The 25,952-nt window shown below is 36.7% G+C and overlaps 2 protein-coding genes across 14 annotated transcripts in view; one reads left to right on the top strand and one right to left on the bottom strand.

Moving 5' to 3' along the window:
* LOC108359258 (ATP-binding cassette sub-family G member 1) overlaps positions 1-2,146 on the top strand; it is a 72,625-nt gene extending 70,479 nt beyond the window's left edge. For 10 of the 11 annotated variants that reach the window (XM_017611028.1, XM_017611021.1, XM_017611031.1 and 7 more), the window contains exons 7-10: positions 348-535; positions 608-776; positions 848-1,104; positions 1,171-1,621. In XM_017611028.1, coding sequence (XP_017466517.1) covers positions 348-535; positions 608-776; positions 848-1,104; positions 1,171-1,515 — 959 coding nt within the window. In that variant the 3' untranslated portion in view covers positions 1,516-1,621. Of the gene's footprint in view, positions 1-347; positions 536-607; positions 777-847; positions 1,105-1,170 lie in introns of all 11 variants that reach the window. The other variant, XM_017611032.1, reaches the window with a different exon arrangement.
* Positions 1,946-25,952, bottom strand: Cdc23 (cell division cycle protein 23). 3 transcript variants are annotated; one of them, XM_017611018.1, is made up of 7 exons: positions 25,751-25,952; positions 25,237-25,676; positions 4,603-5,488; positions 3,782-3,961; positions 3,560-3,724; positions 3,064-3,500; positions 1,946-2,987 (listed from the first exon to the last, which is right to left on the bottom strand). In XM_017611018.1, the coding sequence occupies exons 3-7, from the start codon at positions 5,411-5,413 to the stop codon at positions 2,526-2,528; spliced, it is 2,055 nt and encodes a 684-aa protein (XP_017466507.1). In that variant the 5' UTR covers positions 5,414-5,488; positions 25,237-25,676; positions 25,751-25,952; the 3' UTR covers positions 1,946-2,525. The 3 variants fall into 3 exon arrangements, with proteins under 3 accessions (XP_017466507.1, XP_017466509.1, XP_017466508.1); XM_017611020.1 differs by lacking the exons at positions 25,237-25,676; positions 25,751-25,952 and adding an exon at positions 6,598-6,766; XM_017611019.1 differs by lacking the exons at positions 25,237-25,676; positions 25,751-25,952 and having other exon boundaries at positions 4,603-5,533.

Here is a 25,952-nt window from a genome sequence, read left to right as displayed (position 1 = left end):
ACTTTTTCAGACTAGAATTGAATGTGCTACAAAACTGCATACCAGAATTTTTTCTAAAGATTCTGATTAAAAAGTTTGAAATTTGGGTGAAAAATTGCAAAATTTTTATAATTTTTATACAAAGTTTAAAATCTGAATTTATATGGTGTTTGTTGTATAGCCAGCTGGGCTTTTATAAAAAAATAATAAACATTAAATAAAAAAAAGACAAATAGCCAAAACTGGTCAAAATATCGCACTCCTATTATTTTGTGGACAACTGTATGTATTTATGTATGTGCTTAACTACTTAAATATGAAGGCCTTTCAATACATTTTTATTTTATTTTATTTCTTTGTATTCCCAGCAAAAATGTTGATTAATTCGAATTCCCACACGGCCATTGAGTTGCAATCGGCAAACGAGTCTGAATGTGGACAAATATCACATGAACACTGCAGATTCACCCCAACACGCCTCAGAACAGAGGTGGGAATTTGGCGTCAACTGATCGTACTCACCCGCCGGTCTTTGCGTACAATGTCAAGAAATTTGGTAAAATACTTTTAATACTCTAGATTTTAATACTCTAAAAATATGTTTTTCTATATTTATTGTTTAATTCAGATAGCAGTTCAATTGCGCGTGGTAATGCATGTGATTGTTTCAGCGCTTGTTGGAGCGGTCTTTTGGGATATTGGCAATGACGGTGCACGGGTATTAACAAATATTTCCTGCATATTTTTCATCATTATGTTTATATTCTTTGGCAATGCAATGCCATCTATTTTGTCGTGTAAGTAGAAGTAGCAGGGACTAATAAAAAGGAACCTAAAGTTCATATTTTTTTAATTATAACAATCTTAGGTCCGCAAGAGACGGCGGTTTTTATACGCGAATACCTTAATGGCTGGTATTCGCTTAGAGCATATTATGTTTCAAAGCTGACCTCGGACATTCCTATGCTCTTCATTTGCCCAACTCTATTTACCACAATCATTTACTTCATGACCAGCCAGCCGGACGATATGGCACGATTTGCTATGTGCTGGGGAATCAGTTTAATTTTGGCCATTGTTGGGCATTTGATGGGACTAGCTTTTGGTTCCACATTTGATATACAGGTAAATTATCTGCACGTGTTAGCGAATTTAAAAAAATTCTAATTTACATTGAAAATTACATTTCAGATGGCAATTTTGTTGGTACCTGGAGTAGCGATACCATTTATGATATTTTCAGGATTTTTCATACGCATTCATGAGCTTTCTTCTTTTTTTCGACCGCTTTGCGATATATCCTTCTACCGTTACACCATGGAGGCTCTGATGCAAGCTATATATGGCTACGATCGCCCTGATTTAAAATGTCATACAGAATTTTGTTATTTTAAGTCACCAACTAAACTGCTGAAGGAGTTAGACATGCTGGGTGATTTGTATGGCCATGACTTATTCGTTTTGCTGATATGGATCATATTTTTTAAAGTGCTATTTTTCTTGAGCTTGGTTCTACGTGTTAAACGTACACAATAAGCTTAAAAAACACATTCAGTTCAAAGCACTTTATATATAAAAGTGTAGGTACAAAGGTGGCCAATTGAACTGTGATTCGATTTTTATAAGTTTCGAGAGTAGAGCATTATCATTAATAAGTGAATGTTAAAAGTACGTTTCAATAGTCGCATCGGCGCGTGAATTTCGCTTAATATAGCGTCTTATAACTTTCCTTGGAAACATCCCAGTAGATAATTTCAGGAGTTGAAAGCACTTCCGAAAAGCCTTCCTGAGAATCAAGAGGTCTTCCACTCTACATTCATTTTTGTATGGAGTGGCACGAATTGAAGGGCTTCCCCTTTCGCTACCCACAGAAGGCCTTCCAGAAGGGCTTTTATAGGACGTACTTCAGAAGGCCTTTTGGAGCTTAGGATAGCTTCACTTAAGAAGGCCTACCTAAATTATCTTCTGGGATATTTCTTTAAGTGCTGTCTTGTTATTAGATAATTTCCCCGGAAACGTATTTTTCTATAGTATGTCGCATTGAAAATTTCTAAATAAGATGTGAAATCAAACTGAATTTAATTAAGTTAAAATATTTGAAAATTAGAATAGCGTTTTTTTATAAATACGTATACAAATAAAGAATATTTATAAGAACACAAAAGAACATACGCGGAAATCACGAAATAAATCAATTATGTATTAGAAATACCAAATTCGCTTGCGGTCCCCAACTCGATTTATAGTAACAATCTTTAATTAAAATTAATGCCATATTTGTACTCCTCATACATATATTTTCGACATACTCTTACAAAATCCGATCAAAGCTAACTTATTGAACAAAGATCATACATAATAACCTAAAAGCATATCTTTAAAATTACAAGCTAACCTAACTTTGTAAGCAGGTTGAAATATGAAAATGATCCTTTATCTAGCAAAAAATTTATCCTAAATGTATTACAGGTTTAGGAATGAGATGATGGCCCAAATTATGCTGACTTGTGCAAAAACGTTTACTCAGCATATTATACTTCTTACGTTCAATCTATAGAAATAGACGAAATTTCCATTGAATTCTGCTCGTCGTCGTTGCTTTCTGAATCCCTCGCTTCGATGGGTTTTTCTGTTTGCTGCCCTATAGCAAACGTCGCAGCCGTACTAGTACTTGGACAGATCTCATTTGTGCTGCTGGAAGCAGCCATCTCACTTTCATTCAAACTCATATCCGCCGCTGTTGATATCAAATGTGAATTTGTAGTGCTATCGCCAGTAGCTGCGGGCGTTTTTTTTGACTCTTTGAAATCGGATTGGCAGGATAACACATAGTCACTACACAGATACTTATAATCACTCAATTCCATTTCCATATCATCGTCTGATGAGGTGTCCGCTGCTATTACGTTCGCATTCGTGGAACTGTTAGCTTCACCCTCACTAGTTGCGACTTTCCCACTACGTTTATTTTCAATGGTTTTAAGTAGAGCTTTGGCCTCGGATTTCCGCTAAGCATATTAATAAAATAGCAAAATGTTACGAATAGATTATAAAATTAAGGCGCATTCGTTATTAAATAACTACCTCGTCTGATTCAAGACATTTGTAAGCATAGTGTGATGCTTTATCAAACTGTCCTTTGCTCTCATAGTAATTTGCTAACGTCATAAATCCATGGTATAAACTTTGTTTGTCCGTCGCAGCCCGCTCGTCATCGCAATACATTATGTAACACTGAACAGCGTCCTCGTATTCTCCCCTCTTTTCATATAAGCCAGCTAATTTGCACATAGAAACAGCTTCAATATCCCCGACATCGCAGGCTTTCCAATAACACTTAATAGCATTATCGAACTTTTCCAATTTTTCATACGTTTCTCCTAACGCAACCAACATCCGGCTGTCATACGGACGCAGTTGATGCGCAATTTTGAAGTAGTATAAGCTATAATAATGCATTTTAAGTATTTCATACGATTGACCTAAGCCATACCAGGCGCGGTAGTCCCGTTTATTTACTTCTAGATTTCGAAAGATTAGTTATGGATAGAACTCTTCAAACAATTATCCTAAAACTTACCGACTGCCTTACGATAACTTTGTATTGCAGCATTTGTATTTTTTAACTCCATAAATTCATGGCCCATCAATGTCCACGCCGATAAATATTTTGGATTTAATTTTAAAGCTCGTTGAAAATAAACTATGGCCATTTGATGGTCTGAACGTATGCTGTAGTAATTACCTAAAATAAATATAAATTAAAAACTAAGAACAACACACTTTCAATTTAGTTCTTTACCAACTACACAGCATGTCTCTGGACAATATTTATTAATGCTGACTGCCTTATGAGCCAATTGCGCCATCTCAGTCTTCAGCTCCTTTACAAATAACAAATTCGAGTACGTGTCCATGTTCTCTAAGCGATAGGGATCAACTTCTTGTAGCGTTTGAAAAATTTCAATAGCTCTATCGACATCTGTAAAAGTTGTAATGTTTATGTATGTATATTTAATTCAGTCCTATTATTATTGAAATTTTATATATTGACATCATCCCAGAAGATAATTTAGGTAGGCCTTCTTAAGTAAAGCCATTCTAAGAGGCATATCCAAGAAGGGCTGAAAAAATGCTTCCTTGCATGCCTTACATTTTACGCGAATGCATAAATTTATATTGGGGTATATTCTTGTTTTCGTACGAATCGAAAATCATGAAATTTTTCTATCTTTTCCTATAAAAAAATTTCAAATTTTCGATTCGTACGAAAACAAGAATACGCCTCATTATTTAGCATTACAAATGAACTTCAATAAACATTTTAAGCTGCAATAACACATGTTTGATATAAACCGCAAGCAAAAATACTTCGAAGGTGTATGATTTTTATAAATTAAAGAAGCAACTTTAAAAGAACTCCCCCAAAAGCCCTTCTGAAGTATGTCCTATAAAAGCCCTTCTGGAAGGCCATCCATGGGTAGCAAAAGAAGAAGCCCTTCAATTTGTGCCACTCCATACAAAAAATAAAGGAGAAAGGAATGTAGAGTGGAAGGCTTTGTGACTCTCAGGAATGCCTTTCAGAAGGGCTTTCAACTCCTGAAATTATCTACTGGGATTTACCTCTTTTGTTGTGATAAGCCAAAGCCATTTGCGAAGTCACATACACGCATTTACGAAATCCTGCATGTTGAAGGTCTTCGTACGCCTTTAGGCCTTCATCATTCAGATACATCTCAATGTAGCTATGCGCAACAAAAAAATGTCGCATCCAATGACCACCAAAATTTAGTGATAACATTTTATCCTTTTCCATTATGAGCGGAGCCAATTCAACATAAGCGGCCCATAACATTGGTGCCAATCGGATCGCATGTATGAACATTTGTATTGCTACTTTATTGAGATTTACGGCCTTTAATACAACTCCATATAGGTATATTCCATAGCCATCCAGTAGTCCATGCGAATATTGAGAACGGAGAATCGCCAGCAATTCAGTCAATTCACGCACGTGACCTGTATCATTTAAATTCGAACGATCCGTTGTAGAATCCAAGCGTCGCTTTTCCCTTGACATATACGTTGCATACAAATGAAGAAAACGTGGTACGGAAGATTCGCAATTACGCACAAAGTATGCCGCTCGATCATATTCACGAACATCAAAGTAACTTTTGGCAAGAAAATAATTATCATATTCAGTCAGCGCGATTCCTTCCAAAAACTGGCAAGATTCTCCAGACTCCGACATCACATGTTGACTGCAACTGCTTGTACCAGCTCCCTCGCAATCAACGTCCCCAAGACCATGGCTCATTTCAGCTAACCACTTGGCGCTCTGAGTTAGGCCTCGTTTCTGACACTCAATGATACCTCGACGAAGTTCACGCTTTACGTCTGACAAAGGTATATTAAATAAATCTTCTTCCATAACAATTTATTAATATTGACAGTAAGAATATAATTGTATGTATTTGCAAAATCCACCAGCACCAGTATTGCCGCTCTACAAAAAAGGAAAGTCAAATTTGAGTTAAAACAGTTTTGTCATTTCAAACATAGAGATGAAACCATACGTAGATATAAACCGATACGAGTAAATACAAGTACATACTCGATACTTTTCAATCGATACCAAGCAATTTTGGTATCGATACTTTCGGACTGAGTACTGAGTAGGTACGGAAAAACAAATACTCGTGGCTGCAATTTAGTTTGGCATCCCCGGAGTTCCGCATTAAGGTAGCTATGGAACGGTAGAGGGAGTTCTCCTGATTGCAAATATATAAACTTTTAGCCGCAGCAGGCTTATAGGCGGAAATTCATAGTCATATTAAGTACTCAACTAAGTCGAAACTATTCTAAGTCACAACTAAAGCTATTCATAGTCGCCTTAGTTTCGACTTTTCTGGCTAAGTACCAACTTAAAATATAGTTTCGGCTGCAGCTGCAACTAAGTCGTAACTAGAAAGAAGTATTTTGTTGGTAGAGGGTGATTTTGATAATATTGAATAATCTCCAATTAAAATTTACAAAGATCGATCCATTTTAATCGGAAGATGAAATTAAATGCGCATCACAATTCGAATAAAGCTACATCACAATTTTATAATTGGAATAATTTAGATAAATTCTCAAATAATAAGTCAGTTTCACGCTAGTTCTTTTAAAGTAAATTTGTGCATAACATTTAGATATCTACTATTTGTGTATCACAGCATGCTTTCGATAAACATCGACTTCACATCACTGCGGTTGTTCTGGCTATTTCACACAATTAACAAGAAAATGATACCTTATTCTTTTGCATAATCATGCAATGAAAATAAAAATTACTTAAACGGAGGATCAAGCTTGACATTATTTAATAAAAAGGTAATTTTTCCAAAATATCGTAAAGAAAAATCGATACATTTTCACACTCGTTTTGCTATATCGTAAACTAAGTCGAAACTACTTAGTAGAAGTCTGAAATGCGACTATGAATAGAGGTAAATTTTAAGTTGGTACTTAAATTTAAGTTGCAACTTTGTTAGTTTCGACTGAGTTGCTAGACTATGAATACGCGCCATAGTTTTTAAGTTATTTGTGTTAAAGTTTGTAAATTGAACTAACCTCTCGGCGCTATTTCTCACAATAAACACAATATTTATGTACACACTACGGCAAAATAGTTGCATTAAAACCCCGGTCTGAGATTTCCACTTCAATATACAATTCTTAATTAATTAATTAAGTAAAACGCGTTTATAAATGTCTTCACAAGCGTTTGCACATTTCACAAACAAGCAGAAATAACAATGGCTGACAGTAACACAAAATGTATGCTACCATACGTTAAAAAAAATAATACACCACAAATAAGTGCGTATAATTAGGGAGTATAAGTGTACAATACTTACATACATTGCTCTTATTAAAAATGATAATATTAGGATCGATAGGAGTCTTACTCCTGATCATAACGGTAAAATTTTTTTCGGGTTGAAATAATATTTACTGGCGTTATTGTAGTTCAAAGTACACAAATGTAGAAAACGTACATCGATCGCGCAATTTTTTATTAAAAATTTTCGCCTGCGGCGCTTTTTCCATACAAATCAATACTTCCATAAATAATGAAATTTTCGCCTGCGGCGCTTTTTCCATAAAAATCAATACTTGATAAATAATGAAAGCACTCGTTCAATATTCAAAAAATTTACAAAATTTTTAAGTGATAAAAACGATGACTTAAGTTGATTATAGTTTTTTAATGTTATTCCTAACATTCGCATTCGTATTCAAAAATGTGACATTCGAAACATCCCTAGTACCAGTGTTGGCAAAATGTTAATCTGATCAAGGACTAAAAATTAACGATTTAAATGTTAATCGAGATTAACGATTAAAATTAATTAATCGTAATCATCTGTACGATTAATGATTAGATTTTTTGATCGTTAATCGTCGGTTGTGATTACGATTAATTAATTTTAATCATTAATCGTTAATCCAATTAAAAAGAAAATCTGTTTAAGTGATCTAGTTTGTCTGAATTTGAAAGACTTATAAAAACATATAATATATACAAAAAAAAAAATAATTATTGTTATTAGTATTACATAAACTGGGAATTTTTACAACCCATCGCACACGTGCAGGTTTTTTTTTGTTTTTTTTTTTTAATTTGTTTTTATTTATTGAATCTGCCCTGCCTAAGAGCCTAACAATAAGTTTTCGAATCTTAATCTATTCTCTTAATTTACATCCCCTAGTTGGGATGAGTATTTTCTTAACTGGCCCTAAGAAAAGATTACGACTGGGCTGGTAAGTCATTCCTACGTAGTCTTGAGGTCCTGTTGACAAGCAATAAAGATCTTGCTAAATGATTTGGGTGCGCTAAAAGCTTCGATACATATTTCGTCTTCCGTTGTTCTATTTCGGTTCGTACTTCTGGTATTCTCAAGTCGCGGTGAATGTTCTCATTTCGCATATACCAAGGTGCTCCGGTGATTGTTCGAAGGATTTTAGATTGCGCACGACGAAGGATTTCGATGTTGCTGCTGCTCGCGTTTCCCCATAACTCACATCCATAGGTCCATATCGGTTTTAAAACTGTATTGTAAATAAGCACTTTATACTCCAGACTCAGGGGTGAGCGAGAGTTAATAAGCCAGTGGAGAGAATTAGCCTTCAGCTTGAGATGAGTCCTTTTAGCCACTATGTGGTTTCGCCAAGTAAGTCGCCTGTCCAGGTGGACCCCTAGGTAAGTGACATGATTGCTTTGTGGTATTTGTACGTTGTTTAAAGTCAAGGGCGGACAGTTACTCTTATTCAGTGTAAATGTAACTTGCTTACATTTTTGCTCGTTAACCTTTATTCGCCAGTTTGCGAGCCAATTGGCAACAGCTTCCATATGATTGCCTAGGAGCACAGTTGCTTGTAGAGGACACTTGGAGCGACTGATTATGGCAGTGTCATCGGCAAAAGTGGACATTATCAGGCGGTCGTTTGTAGGAATATCCGCGGTGTATAAGACATACAACATCGGGCCAAGGACACTGCCTTGTGGCACTCCAGCTTCGATTGCATGGGCTTCAGAAATGGTGGTGTTACATCGAACTGCAAACTTTCGATTATAAAGGTATGACTTAAGCAGTTTGTGTGTGCTTTGTGGGAGTAGCATTTGTATTTTATACATAAGACCATCTAGCCAGACGCGGTCAAATGCCTGGGCGACGTCAAGAAATATTGCAGCGCAATATTCCCTCTTTTCAAACGCTGTTCGGATTTCGGTTGTTATGCGATTTACCTGCTCGATTGTTCCATGTTTTTCCCTGAAGCCAAATTGGTGAAGTGGTATTATATTGCGGGCTTGCAGATGTGGGGAGATGCGCAGCATAAGAAGTTTTTCGAATAATTTCGACATACACGGTAGCAGGCTGATGGGCCTATATGAAGATGGCTGCGTTTTGTCCTTTCCGGGCTTTGGTATCATCACAATAGTCGACTTTTTCCATTGGTGAGGGAAATGACAATGTTTAGTGATTGCGTTAAATAGCATACAGATGCAAAGTACAGCACAATTTGGTAGCTCAATAATCATTTTTGGGGTTATTAAGTCGTGCCCTGGGGCCTTATTTGGTTGCAGTTGATCCTTAATTACTTTTGAAATTTCTTCAGGTACAAATTTCAGCGGCTCAAATTTTGACACATTGGGTACGGGTGGAAGTTGAAAATTATTAGTTGCGGGGTTTGGCCTAAAAACATTTTTTAGATGAGAAGCAAAGGTGTTTGCTTTTTCTGCGTCACTCCGAGCCCATTTGCCATTGTGGTCCCGTACTGGCATTTCAGTCTCTATTGGCGCATTTAGCTTGTGGTGTGCTTTCCATAACGAGTGCTTTGTGCTAGTCGGTGAGAGCTTTTGGATGTACCGGTACTGTGCGTACTGTTCCTCGTTCTTGAGGGCTCTCGTCAGTGCATGTGTGGCCGCCTTGAGCAGTTGTTTTGATGCTGGTGATCTATGAGTCTGCCATATCCGTCGTAGGCGTCGTTTTTCCAAGACAAGCATTTCAATTTTCCTATTGGTTAAATTATATTTTTTATTTTGCACATAACCTTTCTGGGGTGTGGAAATGCTAGCGGCTGCTCTAAGTGTAGATTCAAGAGCGGCTATGGAGTTTTCAATATCGGTCGGCGTATCTAAATTTGGATCGAGGTCTATATGCGCACTGATATATTTTTTATACTTTAACCAATTTGTAGCCCTTGTCGTGAGCATATAGGGTGACTCTTTTTCTTGCGGCTGATGCCACAAGGTGAAAAGTACAGGTGAGTGGTCTGATGAGAGATCTGCAACTGATTCTGTACTAATAAGGCCGCGAGGAATTTTCCTTGTCACCGCAAAGTCAATCAAATCTGGCAACTTTTGCGGGTCTGCCGGCCAATATGTAGGCTTTCCAGGAGAAGCGTAATCGAGTTTGTTTCTTCTACATATAAGCGCGTTATATAATTGCTTGCCTTTAGGGTTGGACAAGCGTGAGCCCCAGTGAGGGTGCTTCGCATTATAATCACCTGCAGCAAGGAAGCGCTCTCCCAGCGAACTGAAGAAATCCATAAACTGTTTTTCTGTTATCGTGAAACGCGGGGGACAATAAACCGCGGACAGCGTAATATCACCTTGCTTTGTTTGTACGCATATTGATGTTGCTTGCAGATAATTCTCGGCAATTCCAGTCAAATGATGGTGTTTAATCCGGTTTCTGACTAAAATACCAGTTCCGCCATGCGCCTTTCCATCTGGATGATTCGTGCAATAAAAGGTGTATCCCGAAATGTCAAAATTATATCTATTAGTTAGGTGTGTTTCAGCTAGGAGCATTATGTCAATTTCCTTGTCCTTAAGAAATTTTGACAGCTCTAGTTTGTGGCGAGGAATGCCATTTGCATTCCAGAGGGCTATTTTAAGTAAGGTCATTATCTTGTGCAGGTGAATATTAAAACCTAGTTTACGTAAGGTCTGTTGGAATAGATTCTAATAAAAACGCACACAAAATTGCTTAGATTGATGAGGAAAACCGACTTAGCCATACCCGATTAACTGGCCTTGTGTGCACAGGAAAATTCCAGCATAAATTAATTAATCACCAAACCTACTTAATCAAATTAAGGATTAATGATTACAAATAAATTTTTTTAATTGCGGTTATGATTAGCTGTTTAATCAGATTAAAATTAATCATGATTAACTGTAATCGGATTGAATTTAATCGAATTAACTAATTGATTAAAAAATCAATCGATTAGCGCAAACACTGCTTAGTACATACATATAGTGGTCCATAAAATAAAAGAATTGCGATATTTTCGCCGGTTTTGACATTTGGCATTTGTTTATTTAATGTTTATTATTTTTTTTATAAAAGTCTATCTGGTATACAACAAACACCATGTAAATTCTGATTTCAAAGTTTCTACAAAAATTAGAAAAGTTTTGTAGGCCATTTAATTCTAGTATAATGAAGTGCAAGTTTCAAGCTGCTATAAGATCCCGTTAATTTTTAGCAATTTTTTTGCGGCAGTGTCCTCCATATAAAAGAAAATTGTCAAACATTCTTTTGTATGGAAAAAACGTGAAACACCTTCAACCAAAAGATTAATTTTTGTGAGCTATCTGCAAATGTTTTTTGATGTTGGGTGTTGTCTGTCGCTTCACCCAAGGCGAATTTATATAAGGTGGTGTTGATGACGAATTTAGATTTTCGCCGCGGTACTTCTTAATGTCAAAATGATGTTATTATACTTAAAAACTCTTCACTTGATCTATAAACTGTATAGCAAACACAATTCTCTCACAAGCACCTGACAAGTATGTAGTTAAAAGGTTGGAAATTCGTTTAAAAATTTAAAATTTTTTTTAGAGGAGGAGCGGGTGCTTACATTTAGTAGCATAGATGCGATGATTGCATCAAAGATTGATGAGTTCGACCGAATAAGTCATCCAAGGGAAAACTTAAGTTGAGAGTTTGAGATGCTAGAACGTTATTTCTTCAATAAGGTGAACCATTGGATTTTTGAAAAGTGCACAAAATCTGTTATCGTATCCAACTTTATTGTACATAATTGTCTATATGGGCTTTGTATCCGGTTTGGTACAATTTAATTAATTAAGCACTAGGTGTTGTAAGTCGTCTAAGCATTTTTTTAAATATCATACCGTTGCAAAATATGATTCAACATACAAATCCGCTCAGCTCAGATACAAATGAACGCGGTGAGTCGATATTCGAATTCATTATGTGCAATAACTTACAGGTTAGCAACGTAGGTGATACCCCTACCTTTGTGACGTCTGTTAGAAGGGAGGTCCTTGACATTACATGTGTCAATGAGCAGGGGGCAGAACTCTTGAATGACTGGAGAGTCTCAAAAGACAACTCCTTTTCGGATCACATGTACGTCGTTTATAACCTATACGTACCAGTAAGAAAACAACAAGCGGTCTTAAACCGCAGAAAAACAAATTGGAAAAAATTTGAAACAATATTTTCTAATAATATTTCCGGCCTCACAAATCAAATAAACTCGGAACATCAACTTGATAACGTCGTAGACGATATAACTAAAGCATTTCATCGTGCAGCAAAATCAGCCTGCCCAATCAGGGCAACAAGTAGGAAACCAAAACCTCCATGGTGGTCCACTGAAATTGCAACCCTCAGAAGGGAATGCAGATCAAAATTTAATGAAGCTAAGAGATCCAACTCTTGGAGTGAATTTAAAGATTGGCAACGCCGATTTAAGTATGCAATAAGAGACGCTAAGCGCTCCTCATGGAGGAACTTCTGTCAGAAGATAGAAAGTACTTCGGAGGCCAGCAGACTGCGCAAAATACTATCTATGAGTCCCAGCAATATTAGCTATCTCATCAAGGAGGATGGTGATTAGACAACTAGCAGCGAAGAAACTCTAGAGCTTCTTGTACAGACGCACTTTCCGGGTTGCCTCCACAGTAGAGTCACAAATACCCGAATCATAGGCAACCATGATGACATTCCAGCGAATATCATAACCGAGGAGAACATAAAGCATGCTATTAGCAGCTTCCAACCGTTTAAATCTCCGGGACCAGACGGCATTATTCCCGCTGACCTACAGCATACAGCAGGAATGATTGCACCCATACTCGTACCAGTCTTTGAAGCAGTGTTACGAATGAATTATATACCCCACAAATGGGAGGAGGTAAGAGTAGTTTTCATTCCCAAGGCAGGGAAAACTACACACACGAGACCAAAAGACTTCAGACCAATTAGTCTGTCGTCTTTCCTGTTGAAATCTCTAGAGAGAATAATAGATGGGCACATTAGAGACAAGGTGGGCAGCAAACTTTCGGCAGCCCAGCATGCCTACAACAAAGGGAGATCAGTCGAAACAGCACTCCATTCTTTAGTGCACACAATTGAAAGGTCACTTTATTACAAAGAATACACCCTCGCGGCCTTCCTGGACATCGAGGGTGCTTTCAACAATGTATCTCCTGCAGCGATTATCTCATCTCTGATAAATCTGGGAGTAAGCAATTCACTAACCTCATTTATTGAACGAATGTTAATCGGCCGAGAAATAAGCGCAGGATTAGGTGAATCAGTTATAAAAAGGTTCCCCGTCAGGGGTACACCCCAGGGGGGAGTAATATCACCGCTCCTGTGGAATATAGCAGTAGACAGCCTTCTTCGGGAACTTGAAGACATTGGCGGTCAGATAATTGCATACGCCGACGATATTGTAATAGCTATCTCGGGTAAACATCTTTCAACATTGACAGATCTGATCCAAAGATCCATCAACAAACTATCCCTGTGGTGTAACAGGCGAGGACTGGGAGTGAATCCTGAAAAAACAGACCTTGTGCTGTTCACCAGGAAGCACAAGATACCTGATCTCGGGAACATAACCCTAGAGGGCAATACCCTCGCAATAAAGGAAGAGACCAAATATCTAGGTCTCATAGTAGATAGGAAACTAAACTGGGGGCCCAACGTTGCAGATAGAGTGCGCAAAGCAACAGTGGCACTATATTCCTGCAGCAGAGCAATAGGGAAAAAATGGGGGATGGAACCCAAAATAATACACTGGCTATACACGGCGGTGGTTAGGCCAATTCTCTATCACGGTATAGTGGTATGGTGGAACGCCCTTGGGAAAGGGGTAAACTTCAAACAAATGGACAAGGTTCAAAGGCTTGCGTCCACACTCATAACTGGTGCGATGAGAACAACACCATCCAAGGCACTGTATGCCCTACTGAATTTTCTTCCGGTGGACCTACATGCCAAACAAGTCGCAAGTGGCGCGGCAATTCGAATGAATATTCTAAATAAGTGGTCAAATACCAGTTATGGTCACGGTAGAATATTAACGGAAGTTCCGGGGCTACCCGGATTGGTGGACTATGCACTTCCGGAACCTGCACCCGCTACAGCGTTCGCGACCCTCCTACCCTCAAGGGAAGAGTGGAAGCATGACGCTGTAAGTAGTGGAGAGTCCATCCATGTATACACAGATGGCTCAAAGCTCGAGGGTAGGGTTGGAGGAGGGGTATATTCCCATCACCTGGGAATCTCCCTCAGCTTTCGTCTCCCGGACCACTGTAGCGTTTTTCAGGCTGAACTGATGGCAATCGACAGGGCCACGAAACTGGTAAAGTGTGATATGATACCCCAAGTTGATATCTACATCTTCACTGACAGCCAGGCGGCAATAAAGTCCCTCACGAAGCAGTCGACAACCTCCATGGTAGCCATGAAATGCCGCGCATCTCTTAACGAGATGGCTGAGTCATTTCGCCCAAAGGTAATATGGGTTCCGGGACACTGCGGCATAGAGGGGAATTGTAAGGCCGACGAACCGGCGCGACTTGGCACGAAACTTCCTTTTGAGGATATAAATGACGAAATAGGAATACCCTTGCAAACTTGTAAGCTACTTATCTCCGAGAGGCTCACTAAAGTAGCGAACGAAAGGTGGCAGGACGAAATCACCTGCAAAACTGCCAAACAATTATGGCCGGTGCTCAGCGCCAACCGCACTGGCCTACTACTGAGTCTAAATAAGTCCAATATTAGATTATTAGTATCCGTCATAACAGGACACTGCCTAATTGGCAAGCACGCCGATCGACTCGGCCTACGCTCACATGACTTCTGTAGAAGCTGTCAAGATGAAGAAGAGGAAGAAACGATTCTCCACCTGTTGTGCCAATGCCCTGCTCTATCTAGACGAAGACTCTCCACTCTCGGTAGGCAATTCTTCGACAACTTGGAGGACCTTAGATGCGTCGAAATCAGGGATCTTCTAAAATTCGTTCAAAGTTCAAAATGGTTTTAGGAGGGATCGGGAGTTGCTGACCCAACATGCGGCATCACAATGGGCCCTGAGCCTAAGTGTGTCTTATAGACGACCGCGACAACCTACCTACCCTACAAATCCGTAAAGGTTTATAATCGATTTGCGAAATGTCAAAAGACGCTATCGTCTTTTCAATCAATTAAAAAACTCAAATCGATTGTTTAACAAACTATTGTTTTCATAGTTTATTTTTCATTTATATAAAATTCCAGTTTTTTTTTACTAACGACTATCGCTCACTGTGATGACTGCCAACATTTGTCGTACTAAAGCAGCGCCCTAACATAACTGGCCCATTTATTGCTGTGTCACAAATTGTCATTTATTTCTGGTTATAAAAATAAATCACTCACAATAACTTTTATAACAAGTTTTTGGCTTATCTGCATTTGTTAGGCTTATATTGGATGTGTTTTTTTTTTAAATTTCGAATTGACCTTTTGTCTTACTTTTTTGTTTTAATTAAATTTACTAACTCACCTTTTCAACAAAAAAAATTGCATAAATATCTTCGGTTGGCCTTTACTTTCGTTAGCGATTCCATTTCCCACAGTCATTAACAGTAAGCTCCCTCGCATAAAACGCTTTCACAGTGATATATCACAAAAAGTAAAAAATTAATTGTTAGTTATAGAAAAAGTTACTATGGCGCGTATTCATAGTCCAGCAACTAAGTCGAAACTAACAAAGTTGCAACTTAAATTTAAGTACCAACTTAAAATTTACCTCTATTCATAGTCGCATTTCATACTTCTACTAAGTAGTTTCGACTTAGTTTACGATATAGCAAAACGAGTGTGAAATGTATCGATTTTTCTTTACGACATTTTGGAAAAATTAAATTTTTATTAAATAATGTCAAGTTTGATCATCCGTTTATGTAATTTTTATTTTCACTGCATGATTATACAAAAGAGTAAGGTATAATTTTCTTGTTAATTGTGTGAAATAGCCAGAACAACCGCAGTGATGTGAAGTCGATGTTTATCGAAAGCATGCTGTGAAACATACAAATAGTAGATATCTAAATGTTATGCACAAATTTACTTTAAAAGAACTAGCGTGAAACTGACTTATTATTTGAGAATTTATTAAATTATTCCAATTATAAAATTGTGATGTAGCTTTATTCGAATTGTAATACGCATTTAATTTCATCTTCCGATTAAAATGGATCGATCTTTGTAAATTTTAATTGGAGATTATTCAATATTATCAAAATCACCCTCTACCAACTTAATTTTTACATATTTCGTCTGTTTTCCCTTAATTTGATAAAATACTTCTTCCTAGTTACGACTTAGTTGCAGCTGCAGCCGAAACTAAATTTTAAGTTGGTACTTAGCCAGAAAAGTCGAAACTAAGGCGACTATGAATAGCTTTAGTTGTGACTTAGAATAGTTTCGACTTAGTTGAGTACTAAATATCACTATGAATAGGTTCATTCCTTATCTTTTTGGACTAAAATCTGAAAAGTGTCAAAATGCCAGAGCGTAAGCAAAATGCGCTCACTTAAAGAGAATAACATGAAAAGTAAAGGAACGCAAAAAACCAAATTTTTAGTCCAAAGAATGGCAACAACAAAACTAACGTCAAATAAGAACAGAAATGTATGTACAAAACACATTCACACAAGCACAAGCACAATAAACACTTGCTATATCAATTATTTTTTGCCTCCTTCCAATTTCAATTCATTTCTTTTACTTTTTAGATTATTCTCACTTTTAGCGTATTCTTTAATTTCCGTTAATTTAAATTCAGTTGAGTTTGACACTTTTCAGGATTTTGCCAGAAAAAATTCTTCTGACTAAATCTGACTACTTCGGACTGATGAGAGTCACTGTCACTGACTGTTGCTCTCTCATTTTTGCTGTCATTTCCGAGTTAAGGAACGCTTTTTGGACTAAATCTGACTACTTCGGACTTTTTCTGACTATTTCTGGGAGATAAGGAACGCTCCTAATATGCGCCAATAAGTCTAACTGTGGCAACGAGTTAAGAGCCGTATACACCATGCAAGCGGTTTGTCAACCTTAAGAGCCAAGGCGCATCAATTACAGGTGATAGCGATAGAAGCTATGCTTCTTCTTATGAGCACGCTTGTGTCAAATTATCGTCTGTTTTGCTATATTTACATATCCGCGTACACATACACATATACGTATATATATACCCTGCAAACAAATGCTCCCGAAATCTTTAAGAGTGTCGGAAATTTGTTGTTGACAAGAACTAGTAAAGAAATTTCTGTACAATTTCTTAAAGAAAATTCTTAAAAAAATTGTGAAACCTTTCAGAATTCTATGAAATCCTGGTATGCAGGGTACACATATACACACGAATATGAATAGATAAAAAAGATGGTGATGACACAAGGAGTTCATACCAACGGTAAATGTTGTTTTTGTACGATTGCTACAACCTGTAGTTGTTCAATCATGCTTAAGAGCTAAATAAATCACACAAGCTGCTGGTTAAACCTACTTTAGTGTTTTCCCATACACTTTTTTGTAGATGCAAAATAAATTTCAACTTAAATATCGATAATGCATGTCGATGTCTTCGATATATCGACCTGGTAATATCGATTAAAAAATCGATTATCGCACCATAAAATATCGATATTCCGAATAATCAATACGATATCGAACATTCCTACCTTGGACGGGTAAAATCCGAGTCATTCCAGTACGTAGAACCGGCTGCCGTGGGAACATCGGTGCGGTCAATTGAAATTTCCTCAATCAAATAGGAAGAAAAACAAACAGAGTTGATCACCAATTGAGCCAGATTTCTATCAGTATCACATCGATGTTGAATTTGCGCAACTTTTCTTTCCAATTAATGTAAAATAATAATCCTGTTCCCGAACTTCACGATTTGCAGGTTTTACAGGAACAGCTGTTTTCGTCTTTAATAAACCTTATGTGAACGTGGCGTACGGGAACGACTTTGGACTAAATTCTGCAAAACCTGCAAATCGTAGGCGTTCTGGAACGCACTAAATGAAATCACGATCGGCGATCACTGAAACGCAGCTACCAACTATATACGCGAAAAAGCATTGTTGCCACATCTTCTCATTAAACCATGTTCGAATCGTGGAAATTTGAAGACCACAGGGTTGCTTTTGGCTTTTAGTCTCTTAATACGGAAATGGAGTTGGATTTATACTACGTTTATGCGACAGAGTTCATGAATTCTTCATTTCATGAATTCAAAAATGATCCCGTTTATGCATAGTTCGCGAATACATGAAATAAACAGGCAGGTTCTGCAATTCACTACCGAGTGAATTTCAACCCCTGCCAATTTGAATTCTACGCAAATCCGACTCAAATTCACTCGGAAGTGAATTGCAGAACCTGCCTGAAAGTGCCTTGAAAAAATGGCAACGCACTGGCGAGAAACCAAACAGTACGATTGTGACTTTTTTTGGCCTCATTTTGAATTTGCAGAAGCCGTTGGTGCCAGGCAATGCACCATATTGTATTTAAATTGGTTATAATATATTTTCAGTTTATTCTATTTGAATTTATTTTATATTTGAACGATTCCACATAACTATTCCAGTGTTTTAAATCCTGGCTATGCCACTCATGCTTTTTAATCTAAAAACATCATAACCAGTGCTGCCGCTGTCACTTCAATTGAAAATTTTCACTTCACTTTAAAAGCCTTCAGTTCGTCACTTCATTTTACTTCGTTTTACTTCACTTTCCACAAATTAGATTTATCTCTAAAAAAAATTAAAAATTTCTTTGAAATATGTGATTTATTAAACCAAAATCAACAGTCTTTTACTAAACTCCTCTTAAGTAGTAAGTATGGCAAAGTAACTATTCCCAAACAGCTGCTACGGTTATTTGAAAGAAGTCACTTCGGATTTCATTTTCACATGTATAGTTGTAGATCGCACAGAAATGAATGCGTGGATAATGTTTCATAATTATTTAGTAAATATTTGACGAATACAACAATTATATTTTAGTTTTCATACATCTTCAATTTTACAGCAAAACATTAAGGTGCATCTCGTGATGACGTTGTTACTGTGTATCTGGGTATGACTTTTTGTTGTGAATCGAAAATCGATTAATTATATTTTAGTGTTAATGTCATCAGTGAACTGTAATTTTTGATTTTCTTTCCTCTACGTTTGAGACATTGTGATTATAAATCTATTGCAGCATTAAATTTGCGCAGGAGCACAATATATTATAAATTAATAAAATTTAAAGATTACTTTTATTGTGATAAAAAAATAATGGATTGACCAATCGGGTGATTAGTAACCTAAACGAAAAACCTCACACCCCTAATTGTGCTTGAAAGTCGTCACTTCGATATTCAATTCACTTTTCCTTTTAAATCACTCCGAAACACTTCACTTTTAGTGTGTTTTCACCACAGTATAGACAGTAACCAACCCTTTTGGGTTGTTGTTGTAGTAGTCATTGTTGTTGTAAATGTATTCACTCCTGAGGAAGGCACGGGGTTGTGTGCTGCTATTTAATGGCCTTCCTCTTAGATTTCAGGGTTGTGTGCTGCATTATTATTAGATAAATAAATTTAAGCATTTCACAAATCGTGATTTTATTAAAAGAAAATTATAAATGGTGTTGAAAAATCAAACAAACGCTCGTGCGAAAGCTCTATTTTTGTGTGTTGTTAAAATTTATACATGGCGTATGGATGGTAATACAAGCAATGTATTCTTTTGTGGATTTTATGTTACTTGAGAATTTAGACGTGCGAGCCGCCAGGTTCTGTTATCAATATAATTAACACAAGCTTTTCCGCGAGGTTGCCTTTCAATAAATAGAATAAACAAATATTCGCACATAAATTGGATTTATTTTATAACTGAAAACTAACGTACGCTTTTTGTTCTTTTCTCCATTTTGATTTTTACTCTTTATTACCGCCAACAAATTTATGTGTATGCATATTTAAAAGCTGTCAAAATTTTGCGTAGTCCCACGAGCTAGGTAAAAACTATGGCATTCGTATTCACAAGAGAAATCTCAAAATTTTTGTTTCGTCTTTCCAAATGTTCTCTTTTTTATCAGTTGGCAAAGGCCCTCAGTGGCAGCGCTCCGAGCCTTGAGATAGTAATTTCATGTCAATTAGTAGAAAAGTTCCATGTTGAAAAAACTTTTTATTATGGCGAGAAAATTTTACATTTCTGCTGTGCCAATTCGTAACTTTTTACTGCTGGAAATTTTTGACAGTTGCTCTAGTGCAAAAGAAGTTGAGCAATTAAAATCAGAAATTATACAAAAAAGACTTGTCTTTACTGACTTTTATTCTTCGAGAACTATAAGCCATGCATTTATTAGACGCCTTAGTAATAAAATTAGAACAAAAAATTCTTCAAAACCGTCAGGCCGGGTTGAACATTTTCATTCACATAGTTTACAAAAATTTACAATCCGTATACTTTTGTAATCAAATGCCGTTTGCACAAAAAAGGTTATGAAATGCGTTTTATTTAAATCGTTTAGAAAATGAGTCATTTATGTATACCATTTTATGTGGAATTATTCAATAAATTTCGTTTTACACTATACTTTTTAAACTATTTGGAGTTAATTATTTTTTGTTTCTTAAAAGCAACCCTGCGTGCTTGGAAGGCGGGTGTACCAATACCAGTTGTTTACTGGTTATATTGTGGTTTTCACTTCGCTCAAAAATTGGCAAACGGCAGCACTGATCATAACCCTAGTAAACCACGGTGCAGCGAACAAAGGTGGCGCCATCAGTGTTACCGCTACTTTGGTTTTGCCGATTTTGACAGTTGTGGTAACTTGTAAATAAACCTTTGTTTACAAATCAGCGAAGGAGAAATTTGAACTATAAGTTAAAAATCAGTTTAAATTGTGTTAATTTGCAATTTGTGAGTGATTTTTGAGTTGAAGACTGCGTAAAAACTAATACAATGAAGAGCTGTGTGTTAAATTGCGACAGCCGTCAAGATAAAAGAAGCGTAGAAGAAAGTGTAGCGCTGCAACGATTCGCTGCATTTTGTGTACATAGAGCACACCAAAGCCGTTCCCGAAATGTTTTTCTATTATTATATTAACAGCATTTCCTCAGAATGATTTTGCTTCTGCTCTAGGCAGCCTCCATTAGCAAGTTTACTAATCAATCCCGGTGAGATGCTGCCGCAGTTTTCTGCAGCAGCCTTAATTGCAAAGCAAAGGAGTACACTACAACGTTTGCTGAAGCAGCCTCAATTGCAAAGCAATGGAGTGCACTAAAACGTTACCTCCCTGCAAAAATCGTTGGACCATGTGATCTATTTGTGGTATTTTGGAGTACTTACAAAAATGCTCCTCTGTCATGCTGTAGCGGACCAACTCGTGTCTCTGCACCATTTTGAAAGCACATTTTCATCTCTGGCTGTAGCTGAACGTGTAGAGATGCTTGCTGTTAGTTGTTAGCTCCCAGCATGTTCAGGTTCAAATACCGAAAGATGCAACATGTAATTTTTTATTTTTGTTTTTGGTTTTTATTAATTGCGAAAAAGCATCTGTGAAATGAAGAACAAAAGCGTGTACAAACGAAAAAGCAAATCAACAACGTCATTGTTAATATGTTGGAGTAGTTTTGTGCTACTCTGATGTAATGCAGAGATGGAGTATATGGTCCTGCCCTAGGACATCGCAATGTTAATTGGACCATATTTTTTATATGAATTGTGGTTAATTTTGGAGTACTCCGTGGCCCTTAGGGAGTACTCTTTACATGCATGCATGGAGTAGTCGCGATTTTTGCAGGGCTATTCTCTAAAAGATTAGATGAAAAATGCAATATTTTCGCATTTAGCAAAATTAAAACACGTTTTTCGCTGTAAAGTGAACTGTTTTGGCAGTTTCAACTCGTTCTTCTTTTCGCTTATTCTTTGTTTACTTGTGGTACACAAATGTCAACGGCCAGGACGGCGCAATCTTGTATTCTATCATTCTTGCCAGTAAACAGCTGTTTGTGAAACGTGGCGTTGCCAGACTTGCACTTCACGATTTCATGAAATGATGCCAAAGAATGTAAATAACAAGAAGGTGAGCAATAGGGGTGTGCCTTCTCTTTTGCCCGAGTACGTTTTTTGATTGGATGAAAAGAGAAGGCATGCCCTGTTGCGCAATTTCGCCACAATAATAACGAGTTATCCCTTCTTGTTATGAAATTAATTCGTGAATTTTCCTACGCATAAACGTATTATTAGTTGCATTTAGGTGACAAATTTTGTATGGATAAATGTACATTTAGGCTTTCTGCACATTGGTCGTCCAATCATAATTGCTTCATCTTCACAATCATGATGCAACGGTTACATGACGACTACACTTTCGCACACTCGGTCGTGATATTTCAATTCTTTTGGTGTCAAAAATTCACTTGGAGCAGGTATTTTCTGTTTTTCTTGTTGTTTTCTTGTTGCAATTTTTAAAACATAGACTGTGTTGCAACAATTCTAGACATAATTTTTCAGTAATATCTCTTCTTTTCTTTTCCTGAAATGTGTTTTGTGCAAGCACAAAGAGACTTATTCCAATTTCGTCATATTTTATAGTTAAAACGCTCACACTTATTGAATTTTAATGCAATTATCCACTTTTTAATAACCTATTAAATTTTATGCAAAAAATAATAATTTTTATGCAATTTTAATGCAAATATTAACTTTTTCACTAATTTTTCGCCATAAAATGTAAACAGACAATGCATGCACAACGATTAGCAAACGACAGTGCCGTACTTATCCGTTTCTGCATCTTCTATGATTTGCCGATAACGACAAGTGTGCAGATCTCCTTTGAAATGCATGTGCTCGGCTGAAAATTTCAGAGCGAGACGATAACGCAACTATGATTATACAAGTGTGCAGATAGCCTTAGAGTTAAATGTGCTTTACGCGTAAGCAAAAACAGCGTAATAGGCTGTTTTTGCTTACGCGTAAAAGCACATTTAGCGCCTTTAGCTCTAAATGCTACTCTAAATGTACATTTATCCATACAAAATTCGTCACCTAAATGCAACTAAATGCAACTCCATTTTTGCATTAAGAATCTAAATGCTAAAAGCAACCCTGTGATCTTCCAAAATTTCCACGATTCGAACATGGTTTAAAGAGAAAAAGTGGCAACATTGCTTTTTCGAGTATACAGTTGCTAGCTACGTTTCAGTGATCGCCGATCGAGATTTCTTTTATTTTGCATTACATATTTGGATAAAGAAAAGTTAAGCAAATTCAACATCGATTTGATGCTGATAGAAATCTGGATCAATTTGTGATCAACTCGGTTCGTTTTGTTTCCTAATTAAGTGAGCAAATTTTAATTGACAGCACCGACAAATGAATATATACACAAACAAATTTTCGGTTATGGTTAAAACAATACAAGTTTTTGTATTGAATTTTTGGTTTAAAATTTATTTTCAGTAGGGTTTTTGCACATTATCTCCTGCGTGAGAATTGATCGTAATATATACGCATCTAAATTAGAGACTGGAACACGGCTGTTTGTCAAAAGCATACGATTTCGAACTCGCGTAAATGTACATTTGCTAAATGCTATAGCATGAACGCTCTTCGAAAACATATGTTCGAAAGTGCTAAATGTTGCATTTTTAATGCAGCAAAAACGCTGCATAATGGGCTGTTTTTGCTTACGCGTAAAAGAACATTTAGCGCATATAGCTCTAAATGCTACTCTAAATGTACATTTATCCATACAAAATTCGTCACCTAAATGCAACTAAATGCAACTACATTTTTGCATTAAGAATCTAAATGCTAAAAGCAACCCTGTGATCTTCCAAAATTTCCACGATTCGAACATGGTTTAATAAGAAAAAGTGGCAACATTGCATTTTCGAGTATACAGTGGCTAGCTGCGTTTCAGTGATCGCCGATCGAGATTTCAATTATTATTTTACATTATTTGGATAAAGAAAAGTTAAGAAAATTCAATATCGATGTGCTGCTGATAGAAATCTGGATCAATTTGTGATCAATTCTGTTTGTTTTGTTTCCTAATTAAGTGAGGAAATTTTAATTGACAGCACCGACAAATGAATAAAACAAAAACAAATGGTCGGTCATGGTTAAAACAATTCAAATTTTTGTATTGAAGTTTTGGTTTAAAATTTATTTTTTCCTTTTCAGTAGGGTTTTTGCACATTATCTTTTCCGTGAGAATTTATCGTAATAGATACGGATCTGAATAAGCGACTGGAACACGGCTGTTTGTCAAAAGCATACGATTTCGAACTCGCGTAAATGTACATTTGCTAAATGCGGTAGCATGAACGCTCTTCGAAAACATATTTTCGAAAGTGCTAAATGTTGCATTTTAAATGCAGCAAAAACGCTGCATAAGCAACATAACAGTACCAACGTACTCAATCATTTTCAAAGTACCAGATTTGGTACTGTGGCGAATACTGCGGCAACGCGATGCGAACAACGAGAAATAGGCAGAATGTTCGAGGAATGACGTAGAATGTTCCTCGAAGGGAAACGCCAAGTTGGATGAACACTGCGAACAGCCAGAGAAAGAGATTGAGCGATAAGCTTCAGAACGTTCTAGAGTTGCCATAAGTGCGAGCGCAGGTATATAAGGGCGCCGCCACAGCGAAGTGAGTTAAACTATGTTCACATATCAATATTATCCCAATCAAAGCTCGTTTTTTAATCACCCCGTTTACACAGGCAAAACTCAGATTATTAGCCGTCAAATTTGTTGTGCTTATTATTCTCACATCTCAAGGAAAAGTTATGTTTCTTCTCTCTGCCACCGTGATCACGTTTTTATGCTATAATAAGTAATATAAATATATTTTAACTTAACATTTTATTAAAAATACCTTTACAAACCTATTTTCCTTGCTAGCGTACATTTTTGTTTACTTTTACATTTGGCATTTCTCTTCTTTTTTGAAAAAACAATCGATAAAACTAGGATGGACACCGAAAAGTTATCGGTTTAACCTGAGATTATTTTATAATTACAGATTAACAAGGAACGAATTTTATATGGCTAATCTCTTATTATAATTACAGATTAGGGTGTTAAGCTCGAAAATGAGGATAATCTACTTATATGTGAACCTAGTATTAGTTGCAAGTCAGCAAGCTACAAGTAAAGTGAGCAGAGAAGTGAGTTGCGAATAAGCAAGCTATAAGTTTAATTGTGTTAACATGTTTGGTAAAGCGTTGTTATTGCTTTAGAGGTATTGTAAAGTGTTTTTACTGTATTAGCGAATAATGTAAATTGTTTGTTGTACAATAAATTTAATTGTACTACAATTTGGTCATCGTTAGCATTTATTTAACAATCCAGAGATACGAACCGGAAGATATTGGGGAAATCCCTCGAGGCTTCAAGGATAATCGTGCCAGTACGAAAGTAACAATACTGGCAACGCTGGTCGATTCCAGAAGTCGAGTTTTTTCAGCGAAAAGTCGATTTACGCTAAACTGAGGGTCGACTTTTCCATTCCTACTGCGTGTTTATCAACATCTTCCGACAAGTACATAAGAAATTTATTAATTTATTTATTTAAGTCGTAAAAAGTAAAGTAGTTGATAGAAGTTGCTTACATTTGAAAAAAATAGTAGTTAAAGCAAAATTGTTAAAAAAATCCACAACATACTGCCCATATCGGAAGCAATATAAAATCCCAGTTGCGACCTTCAAATGTGAATGAAATTGCCTGATAAGAGAACAATGCAAATAAATCATCCGGTGGACGCCATCAGCAGGGATTTAATCCGAATGGGCTATTTCACACTAGAATGACAGAACAATTATTCTCACGGTTTCACACTGGATGAAAACTAGCAGAACAAAATGCGTATACGTACAGGACATTTGCGTGTGTTTGTAACTTTTTGTGCTTGAAAGTTGCGTAGCGGCATTTTCGTAGTTACGCATCTGTTAGTGCGCTGCAGCAGAACTGCTACTTTAAGGCCCGTCTACATAAAACCAAGAACGAAAGACACAAGATCACGCAAGAACAAGAGAGTGAAAAAAGTCGATTTTTTTTAGCGGGTTCTACGCCATCTT

Source organism: Rhagoletis zephyria, unplaced genomic scaffold, assembly GCF_001687245.7.
Source record: "Rhagoletis zephyria isolate East Lansing unplaced genomic scaffold, Rhagoletis_zephyria_1.1 Rzeph_scaffold_00367, whole genome shotgun sequence".
NCBI classification, from domain to species: domain Eukaryota; kingdom Metazoa; phylum Arthropoda; class Insecta; order Diptera; family Tephritidae; genus Rhagoletis; species Rhagoletis zephyria.
This window is presented reverse-complemented; position numbering and strand designations above follow the sequence as displayed.

What these genes read in the sequence shown, in the direction of transcription:
- Cdc23 (XM_017611018.1), bottom strand. Translation starts at nt 5,413, where the DNA reads ATGGAAGAAGATTTATTTAATATACCTTTGTCAGACGTAAAGCGTGAA. An exon ending in AAGTTATCGTAAGGCAGTCG is followed by an intron (nt 3,501 to 3,559) that starts GTAAGTTTTAGG and finishes TTCGAAATCTAG; the next exon opens with AAGTAAATAAACGGGACTAC. An exon ending in AATGTCTTGAATCAGACGAG is followed by an intron (nt 2,988 to 3,063) that starts GTAGTTATTTAA and finishes TAATATGCTTAG; the next exon opens with CGGAAATCCGAGGCCAAAGC.